The 10,653-nt window shown below is 53.0% G+C and overlaps 1 protein-coding gene across 10 annotated transcripts in view; it reads left to right on the top strand.

Annotated features, from left to right (window-relative positions):
- Positions 1-5,765, top strand: part of BCAS3 (BCAS3 microtubule associated cell migration factor) — a 364,497-nt gene extending 358,732 nt beyond the window's left edge. For 9 of the 10 annotated variants that reach the window (XM_063342644.1, XM_063342645.1, XM_063342646.1 and 6 more), the window contains one exon: positions 4,880-5,765. In XM_063342644.1, the coding sequence (XP_063198714.1) occupies positions 4,880-5,028 (149 nt within the window). In that variant the 3' untranslated portion in view covers positions 5,029-5,765. The remainder of the gene's footprint in view (positions 1-4,879) is intronic. The other variant, XM_063342638.1, reaches the window with a different exon arrangement.
- Positions 5,766-10,653: the final 4,888 nt, after the last annotated feature.

Consider the following 10,653-nt stretch of genomic DNA (forward strand, 5'->3'; position numbering starts at 1 on the left):
CTTCGCCTTGGCAGCCGGCTCGGGGACGACGGAGCGTGGCTCGGGCGGCAGAAGAAGGGACAGGGCCGCCAGGCTGCAGCATGGCGTTTGGGAATATTAGCAGGAAGGAGCGTTTTGGTGGGAGGTTTCGTGTTCCGTTTCTCATGCGGAGCCACGGGGAGGCAGCGCGGGTGCCGGCCTGTGGGCAGCCCCGCGGGAAGCCATGCCAAGCAGAGAGCAGCCAGCACTTGCTTTGCCGCACCTTGAATGCCCTATTGCTCTCCGAGCAGCTCCGGGGGCTGCAGGGCCATGGGAGGGGGACGGCCACCCCCCGGGGTGGGCTGGGGACCCCCACTGGCTGTGCCACCGTCCCCCCTGCTCTCGACGGCCACAGTCCCCACACCAGCAGCCGCGAGGATTTTTACTGCTGCTGCCTTCACCGCGGCGGAAAGCGCGAGTGCCCTGAAAATCCCTGTTATTCTGGGACCCTGGGTGATGCCAGCGGTGCCCATTACTGTTACTGTCAAAAGCGCAGGCAAGGCTGTTCCCGGCTCCCCTGAAGTGACTTTCTCCTCATGACTTCAGCAGATGTTCCTGCTCCTTCGTCTTTTTTCCCGTCTTTTTTTCTTCTTTTTTTTTTTTTTTTTTTTTTTTTAGGGCAGGCAGGACTTTGTGAGCCGTTTCCTCCGGGGACATGGGCAGGTTTTAGTATTTACGTTTCCAGTATTAGCATTTATTTGTATTTGTGTTTGTTTTTCACGGGCTTTTGAAAGCCTCAGGGAGCCATTTATGGGGCCAAAATAATGCAAGTGCTGGTCTTCTCACAGTATTTCATTTCCTTGATGGTGGAAATGCTACGAGAAGAGCAGGTCTCATGTTATTTTGACCCCATAAATAGCTCCCAGAGGCCCCTTTCTTCCTTCTCCCACCCACTCCCCCCCAAATCAAATATTTAGGTTTCTGCAAAGCCTGACTTCTCAACCCTGGTTATCTTGCTTCAGCAGAAGCAAATTGCAGTTATTACAAAATAGCCAGAGAGTCTATAAGGCCGAATGGGTTTTATATGATGCACAATTTGTTGGCTACTGTACAAGTTCATTAAAGTGTATCATAAGAGGTTGTTTTACTGGTACATTTAAGGAAGTTAATACATCTCGACAGTATATGCATGGGGGAATGCAGATACAATAACCCTCAGACATGCTGGGGCCAAGTCCATTCCTGGCGTAACTCCACCGAAGTAAACGAAGTCTCTCTCGCCAGGCAGCCCCATCCTGAGCCTTCATCCCGCGCCGCCAACGCTGCTCCGGGCTCTCCCGCCGCTCGCCCCAGTCTTTCCCTGGGGCCGGGGGAATCCCACTTTTTCCTTGTATTTGGTGTTTTTCAGCGAGTGTGTTCCCAGCACAGAGGGCGCCGGTGGTCTGACCGGTTGTGTGACACATCTTACTTAGGTCTGGGGAATATTTCGCCTCCTTTCAGCCGTTCCGCAGGGCTCGGCTTCTCCGTCCCGGGGCAGAGGGAGGGCAGCGCTGCCTACGCTGCGCGTCTACAGGGACCTGCCTCTTCTTATACCCTACAGCCCCACCATGCCACGGCGGCCTCTTCTGCGCTTGTCGGGTCCGTCCAGGCATCGTGTCTCTCAGAAACCGGCGCCCAGTTTTTTACCCCATAATGGGAAGGGTGTCCCCATGTCGTGGAGCCGTTCACCGTTCTTGTCTGATTTTCCCATGGGAATGGCATCAATGTCCCTGTGCACTTGCCTCTGGTCTGCTGGAAGGTCTGGGGGAAAGAATAATAGTTTGCATTGGACTTTTTTATTGCTATTATCTTTTTTGTTAATGAAACAGCTGAAAAAAATGGACTGATGCTGGGGGAGCGTAGGAAAACGGGATGACTGTGGTCCTAAGGGTTGTACATGAAGTGCAGGTAGTCCCTGGTGACCATGTAATGTCTAATTGCACGTCTCGCGTGACCCAGCTGTGCACAAGAGCCGGGCTGGGCGAGGGCAAGAGCCCAATTTCCTGAGCACAGCGGTGCTTTCTGCTGCGGCGGTTGGGAGTTTTACAATGCTTTCTTAGGTATCGAAATACATTGCTCGTCTGCCTGGCTGTGTAATTAGTTCCAGAGCGAGCGGGTTCGCAATGCGGGCCTGTTTGAGAGCGCCCGGGCTCGTTTGCCCGGGGGAATGTGCGCGTTTACCATCTGCGGCACTTGGGACGGCAGCTCGGATGCGGGAGCTGCCCCGGTTTTTAGCCTGACCCCCTCCGAACCCAAAGCGGGCTCTGCACAGGCTGGAGGGCTGGAAAACTTCCCCTCTGGTTCCTCTTGAGGCTTTCTATCTCTTTTATCCTCTCTTTTGTCCCCGCTGTGTTGCGAATTGAAGGAGTTTACGTGCCGGCCACAGCAAGGGGAGCGAGCCGTGGCCGTGCGGCACAGCCGGGACGGGTCCCCAGCCAGGCCCTGCGCCCACCGCTGGGTCTCCCTGGTTTTTTGTCCCTGCTTTTTCCCTGGCTGGCATCAGCCTCTGCAGTGCCACCCCCTGGCAGTCCCCCGCAGAGGTGACAAGTGCTGCCGGCTGCGGAAATCCCGCAGCCCCCGGAAAGCCACCCCGCGAGCCCCAGTTCCCCAAAATCCCACCCCGGCAGGCCGTGCGGTGCCACACGTGTCACGGAAGGACGGGCAGGACGCGGCGTGGCCAAGGGCAGGCGGGAGCTGGCAGGCCAGCGCTTGTCCCCGAGGGGCAGAAACGGCCACGCAGGAGCCACCGGCCGCAGGGACACAAAGGCTCCCTCGCTCTCCTTTGGCTGCGGTTACTGAAAGCGCAGCATTGCTTGAAGATCAATTACAGCTTAAAAAGAGAGAGCGAGCAAAGTAGCCCCGTGGGGAGTTCAGTAGCCCCGTGAGGCATTCAGCAGCCCTGTGAAGAGTTTAGTAGCCCCGTGAAGCATTCAGTAGCCCTGTGAGGAGTTCAGCAGCCCCGTGAGGTGTTCAGCAGCCCCGTGAGGCGTTCAGTAGCCCCGTGAGGTGTTCAGCAGCCCCATGAGGAAGTTTAGTAGCCCGCCCCCTGTTCGGGGAGCCCCAGCCTGCCCAGCACGGGCGATGGCTGCCCCGCGCCCCAGAGCTGTGACGTGGGACGTTTAACCGAAGCCAGCTGTGTGCGGAGGGAGATAAAAGCCCCAAATCAGACAGGATAAGCACAGCATTAGTGTGGGATACGCCACTCATTTCTGATTTAAATTGCTGTTTTTACTTCCTGAACTCAGGGGAGAGTAAGGATGTGAGGAAAATGAAGAGGTTTAGACATGGACATTCCTTCACCAAATACTGGCAAGAAATTGTGATTAATACAGCTGAGGTCATTATTATCACTGCTTATAGGGTGACTGGTTTCCTGCTGATTTGTTTTTCATGTGTCCTGGGCAGATTATCTCCATCCCAAGTTACCTCCACCATCAAGGATTAAGTCCCTGAGCCCTCCTTTGCCGGGGGCACGCTCGCCCGCTGCTGTCCCTGCCGTGCCCACGTAGCGACCGGGAGCTGTACAGTGTCGCGGGACGCTGTTTTTACCGAATTTTAGGATGCAGCTTCAGCAAAGAACTGACTTTCTGCTTTTGTCGTGGGCTTTACCTATAGATACGTCTTTATCTCCAAGTCCTCTTGTGGCAAAAGGAGCATCACGGTGTTGAGAAAAGGTTAAATATCCCGGTGTTTGACTGAGGTGTGCCAAGACCAGAGGTGCAGTAATATTTAGCAGAGAGCAAAGCGGGCACTGCTCCTCCAGCTCCTGCGATTGTGGCTTCTTTCCCCCCAGTCCGAGCAAAACTCCGGCTGCAGGATGGGAAAAGCTGCCTGTCTGCTCCGGGGGTTTGCCTCCCGTGCCTTACACGCATGACACCGCGGTGTGCAGCAAACAAGAGGGTTTTTCCTCTTTCCCCTTTGGCAGCCGAGGGAGTTTGCCCAAAGCTCCTGTCCCTGCCCCGTAGCCTGCGCAGAAGCAGCCGACAGAAGTCACACTCGGGGCTGCGCGTCGCAACTCGCCAGAATATTTCTTGCAGCCTGTCACCGCGCGTCTGGCAGAGGATTCCTGCCGTGGACGTGGGGCTCTGCCTAATCTCAGGGCTGCGTGCCGGCGCTGAGTGCTGGCCGGGGCGATGCTGCCCAGCCGCGCTGCTGCACGCTGCCGCCGAGTCAACTGCTGGGTTCAAGTGGCTCGCCGAGAGGCCACGGTTAGAAACGATGCTCTGCACACACAAAAATCCTCCTGTTTCGAGATTAGGGAGCAGTAAAGGCTTGGGGAGGTCAGCGAGGGGAGATGTCTGGATGCGTGTGACCAGGAGAGGAAGAGCCGTGGTCAGGCCTGCTTTCTCTTTTGCTTTGAGGCACAGCTCAGGCACGTAGGAAAGGGGATATTTTCTCTTTGGCTGGAAAAAGCAGAGTTATTTATGTCTGTTTGCGCAGGATAAAAGGTTGTGGAAAGTCCCTGGTATTCCCAAGGTGGAGAATCACAGTGGTTAGCTGGTACGCACCACCGGTAACCGGTGCTGCTACCGCTCCCCCTTCCCCGCCATCTCAGCAGTGAGCACCCCCACGATTGAATCCTGACATGTCGCGAGCCAGCAGCCTCCTCCCAGGAAAGGGGCCGCTCTGCCGGGCAGCATTTAACATCTCGTCCACCTCAGCTTCGGCTCAGCTGAGCTGTGAGCCCGGCAGAGAAGTAGGACCAGGAGCTGGGATGCCTCCAGAGTGATTCATCAAATCACCCCAGAAAAGATGGATGAGGAATAAATGCGGCTTTAGAGCAATGATACAATACACAGATTTGTCAATAGAGCGGCCATCTGATGGCACTCCGGGTTTCTCCGAAACACTAACCAGGACTTGCTCTCTCTTCCCGTTGCAGAGCTTCAGCGAGAGGGAAGCATAGAGACGCTCAGTAACAGCTCCGGTTCCACCAGCGGCAGTATCCCGCGCAACTTCGACGGCTACCGATCGCCCCTCCCGACTAACGAAAACCAGCCCCTCAGCCTGTTCCCCACGGGATTCCCTTAAATTAGACAAACATCCAAGGAGAGATCCAGACAGGGTAACGAGCCACCTCTCCGCCTAAACAATCCCGATGTGTCTGTCACCTGCCAGTTGGCCGCTGCGCTGGATGGTTCTCGTTACCCTGATAAATATTGACGACTCTTAAACCTTCCTGAAACATACTCACAAAACCTTGACTTTGTGTTCCTGTGCAATATGAAGAGACTCCGTCTTCAATCCCGATAGCTCTGCGGCTTCCTTTTTCGCTGTGTTCAGGAAGAGCTTGGTTGAGGAGAACTATTTCTAAGCCATTTCTGGTCAAGCACATGGTTTCACAACCATTCTCTGCTTTTTCCTGTCGAGAGGTGAAGGGGATTCTCCGTAACTCAGAGGAGCTCTTGCTGTCTGCAAAAGTGCCGAGCATTAACGAATGAACTGGAGAGACTGGAAACTGGAGGACTTTCTGTGGACAGGGTTGATAATGTTATTCCTTCCTTGTTGCGTCTCCGTGCTGCCCTCCTTCCCCACTGATTCTCATCAATGCCAGGAGTATTACAAATGGAAATGTTTCTTTTTTTGTTCTTTGGAAGAATTATCTCTATTGCTCCGGTTTTCTTCTAGTCATGTATTTTAGAAATGTACTTAATTGACTAACTGCAGTCACAAATTTCTGATATTTCGTTATAAAACTTGTTCATTGGAACTCAGATATCTGTCCAGAAATGCATGTGTCATTGAATAAATCTAAGTTAAACAAGAAACTGCTGTAATGGCAATGTTCATGGAGCGTTACTGGGCTGGCTGCGGGCTTCGTCTATCTTCCTGGACCAGACTATGTGCGTATTTACTAACTTGAGGGCTTTAATTAAAGCCATCAGTGGATGTTATGCAGCCAGTAGAGCTTGTTTTTGCATCCCTGCTTTCTCATCCCCGTTTGCAAGGGCAGGATTTTCAAAAATGAGCGATTTAGAGGGTGTTGTTCCTTACACCCGCTTGGCGCCTCTGAAAATCAACCCCCGTCTCTGTTCGGGTGTCTAACCCCAGCGCCAGCTCCGTGCATTGGTCGGGGCCCTGCTGCTTCGTCCCACTGGTTTCGGTTGGGCAAGGGCCCCAGTGGCCCCCACCTACCTCTGTTGTGCTATAGGGTCGCATATAAGAGGCTTTGCAGGACCCCTAGAGCAGCCTGAGCCCACAGACCCCACTGACCACGCACAGTCTGAACTAGCACCGCATAACTCTGCTGATAAAATAGTCACGGGCTCACACATCCTAACCACACGAATTCCTCTCTCTCGGCCAACTTGTGTCGAGAAGCAGAGAGCGAGATGGGACCGTCAGCTTGTGAAATTTCCTTCCCACTACTTGTTTTTAATAGAAGCCGTTTGAGTTATGGCAAGGAGAGGAAACTATCTAAACCCACAAATCTTTTTGCGCTCTTACAGCTTCAACCAGCCACACCGAGGGATGCAGAACCCACCACCCTCTTCCTAATCCATACCCAAATACCAAATCCAGTCTTGGCCTTGGTTTTTTTTGTTGTTTTTAACTGTAACGCTGCAACTCAGATCAAGCTTTTTTTTCTCTCTCTCTTCAGGCTTGGAAACCACTAATAAAAACTGAGAGTCTGCAGCAATAATTTCAGTTTCTTGCTTGGTTTTCAGTCAGTCCTTTCTCAAGTGAAAAAAACTAACTTCCTTGGGATGAAATCAGAGAAGAATTCGCTCGTAAGTACGTACTCGCAGCTCCGGCCCGCTGGCTAGATCTGCCGTAATGCTATGTTTCTTTTATGTCTGTAAAATAATGGCTTGAAGTAAGGGGCTGAGGGCAGGGCTGGCACTGCGGACAAATGGGACCGCAGGGTCAAGTCAGTCCACACCAGTCAGGATTTTTAACACAGTTCAAGCCAAGGTCAGCTCCAAAAGTTCAAACGAAATCCAGATTAACACATACAGAAGGGATTGTGTTGTCACCGTGATGCTTGTTTCCTTTCAGGCTTTCCAAAGAGCGGCCAGAAGGGACAAAGTTCTCGCAAAGGAAGGCGACCGCTTCTTCTCCCTCCTGCCCCGGCCAGTTTGGCTGCTGGTTCTTACTGAACACACAAAGTAGGATAGCGCATAACACAGAGTGGTGTCATTGGAAATGTATTTGTTGTTGGCAGGCATTAAATCACTTTTTATAAGTGCTGCAATACGGCCATGTGGAAATTCCCAGTCTGCAAGAAGCTCCTTTGAATCAGGATGTTTTGTTTAAAGAAGGGGGGGGGGGGAAACCTACAAACTGGGGCTGTACCAAAATATTTTCAGTCTGGTTCATTGAAAAGAATGTCCTAAATTCCCCGCTGTTGATAGCCCTGTAGCCAAACTGTTAAGAAAGCCTAGAGTTTATCAAAAAAAAAAAAAAAAAAAAAAAGGCACAGCTATGAGGAGGTGGCTAATTTAACTTTAATTTGATACTTTCACAGATGACCCAGCAGAATAACCACCGAGTTCCAGCTCCTCAGCGAGCCGGTGAAAGGCGAGAGTGTTGCAGTGAGGACTCTGCAGGGTCTGATTCCACAATAGCTCTGTAGGGTGCGATTCAACAATCGCTCCGTAGTGTCTGGTTCCACAATAACTCTACAGGGCACGATTCCACCATAACTCTATAGGGTGTGATTCGACGCGCCCCCGCGGTGTGTGCCTCCCTTGCGGTGCGCGCTGGCTCTCACCCATGGCCCCTGACTTTAGCCAACACACCAAAAAAAGCCCATTTCAGCTGGGCGCCATGTGCTTTCCTGTGGCAACACCTTTCCTCCACCGCAACGTCAGCAGCGATACCCTTTTCAGGCACCAGGAGAGGATATTCCCGCTCACCGATGGTGTCTGGAAGCTGCACCTGAGGGAGGTTTGCCCCTGACTTGAACGCAACCTGGTTTTCAATCAAGGGACCTGATGCAAACCCCAGTTAAAGCAAAACCAGCCAGAGGCTCGCGGTCTTCGCGGGATTGCGGACGAGTGTCTCCCGTTGTTGCGGAAATAATCCAGGTGAGTTTCTGAAACGCCAGATTTTCAAACGCAGCAGCTAGCAGGCGGCCGCAGGCAGCCCCGCGAGAATGTTGTGCCATGATATAAACCACTGGCTCGAAAAGAGCCCGAAAGACATGCTGGACTTGCAGGTTTTTAAACCGTTTCCAGTAGTAGTAAGCAGCGGCCTCCTGCTGAGTTCAAAAGGCAAAACGTCTCATTTAAAGTGGGGCGGACTGTATATCACTCTGTGCATAAAGTGGAGCTCTTCTATTAAAAGTTGAGTTCAGATTTCATGAATTAACATGAAATACTGCTTTCTTATCCTACCCTGGTTTCTGTAATAAACACACGCATGTGGAAGCGTGCTTAAATCACGGGAGGGAAATGTTTTGCTGTTTGAAAAGAAGCGGAAAGTCAAAGGTTCTCCAAATGTGACAGCTCGAAGTTCAAATGAAATCAAATCTCAGAGCCAGCCCTGGGCATAAGGATATATATATAAGGACATATATATATATAAGGACATATATAAGTGCATAGGACAAGAGGAAATGGCCTCAAGTTGTGCCAGGGGAGGTTTAGATTGGGTATTACAGAAGATTTCTTCACTGAAAGGGTTGCCAAGCATTGGAACAGGCTGCCTGGGGATGTGGTGGAGTTGCTATTCCCGGAGGTATTTAAAAGACGTGTAGATGTGGTGCTGAGGGATGTGGTTTAATGGTGGAATTGGCAGTGTTAGGTTGATGGTTGGACTGGATGATCTTAAAGGTCTTTTCCAACCTCAGTGATGCTGTGATTCTATGATAACCATTGGGGCTGGTGTTTCCTGGGGCACGTGGGGCTTGGGCTCTGTTTGCTGGCGAAGCTTAGCCCTGGTGAGCCCCGATGAAACATGGTGCTCTGCCCAAGTGACGCCGACAGACCCCATCCTGCTGCCCATCTCCACCAGCTTCTGGTAGTCCTGCCCCAAGCAGCGTCAGCCAGCCCGAGAGCGAATTTTCTTGGTGATGAGGCTGGAGGAAGGCCGGCCAGCAAGGAGAACTGACGCAGGGCAAAATATCGCCAAGATCTCCGTCCTCCTCCCTCACCAGCGAGCCCAGAGGAGGGTTTTGCTGCGAAGTGAAGCTCTGAAATCCCTGAACGCTGCTCCCCCTCCTCTCTGCCCCCTCCGAGCACGGGGGCAAACGCGCCGTGCTTTCACCGGGGCTCCCTTAGTAACTTTTTGAGGCTCCAAACCTCTCCCACGCCGCGTCTCTACGTTCATATTTCTCACTTCTTTGCTCTGGCTTGTTGCTGTGCAGGGTAGGAAAGTTTGCGCCATTTCCTGTTGTCTTTCCCTTATGCTCCTGAGATATTGTAAAAATGTTCGGTATCCTCCAGTAGGTTGTAATCACTTCACCCTAATGTTTCACAGCTGCTAAGTGTAACTTTAAACCCAACCATTTGAGTGCTTACAATTAGCGAGTCGATGGAGCTGAGATCGGGTCTTTGTGATTGCAAAAAGAGAAAATTAAACTTCTTTCTTTTCCCCCCCTGAGTTTTAATTGGATAAAATGGGAACAAAAGTTGGGGAGATGAGGGGGTTTTTAATGCAATAAATGATTAGTGGCTTATGCGCTAGGAAAAAAAATAATTGAATCCACTGCTTGGCCTGTTTCGCAGATGGAAAAGGCAGTGGGACAAGCATGTGCCTGCGGCGGCAGCGCCTCTGTCCCGGTGACTGCACGGTCCCGCTCTCGGCATCGGAAAGAATGGGGCTGGTGAGAACAGAATGAGACGGTGACAGGAGGCTTCAGCTGTGCCCCTCACCTGTCCTGCCCAGGAGCTGCCATTCCCTGTCTCTCCCTCTGCTGGAAAACCATTCCGCTCCCCAGCGCTGGCTGGGTTTTCTCCCTTGGATTTTGCCTGCCTCGGCGCCGTCAGCCCCGGCCGTAGGCAGAAGGCAACGGGAGATGCTGCATTCCTGCCGCATGGCCGGTGCTGGCAGCGGGGACACCTGCACGGCTTGGCCAGGAAAAGCCACCAACCGGGCAAAATGACACACGGCTGGTGAGGCCGGCTGCGGGGGCAAGTGAAGCAGCTGAAGATGAAGGTTGGGCTGATACCTCCAGAGAGGGTCCCTGCAGCGCGCTGCACTGCCCGAGGCCACAGGGTGCAGGCAGGGCACTGCCATCCCGGCAGAGGTGGCGGCCACATGCCCCCGAGGGGCAAAGCAGCCATCGCGTGTGCAGGGACATCTCTGCCGGGGGACTGGGGTTACACAAAGCTGTTTGTAAACATCTCCTAAGCCTTTCATAAAACAGCGCAGGGGACATTTAATCCCAGGCATGGGTGTCATCCGAGCCCGTGTGTGCCGTGGACCAGGACTGTTCCTCCATCCGCAGAGCTGGGCTCCATCCCCAACGGGTCCGTCTCCCAGCAGCTCTGGCTGGGTCGACTGCAGGAGGGTGACCACTGTCCTCGCTGGGTGGTCACCGCAGCAGGCAGGGTCAGGGACCTTCCCCGTCCCCTCTGCCGCCTCCTCCCCATCCCATTGGGCTTCATCACATCCCTGGGGATGGGCACAGCGCAGCAGGGATGCTGCTCCCCGACAGCCCTCCCTCCACGGGCAGCACTCCTGCCACCTGACCATAAATACTAATTAATA

This window comes from Chroicocephalus ridibundus, chromosome 7 (assembly GCF_963924245.1).
Source record: "Chroicocephalus ridibundus chromosome 7, bChrRid1.1, whole genome shotgun sequence".
Taxonomy (NCBI): Eukaryota; Metazoa; Chordata; class Aves; order Charadriiformes; family Laridae; genus Chroicocephalus; species Chroicocephalus ridibundus.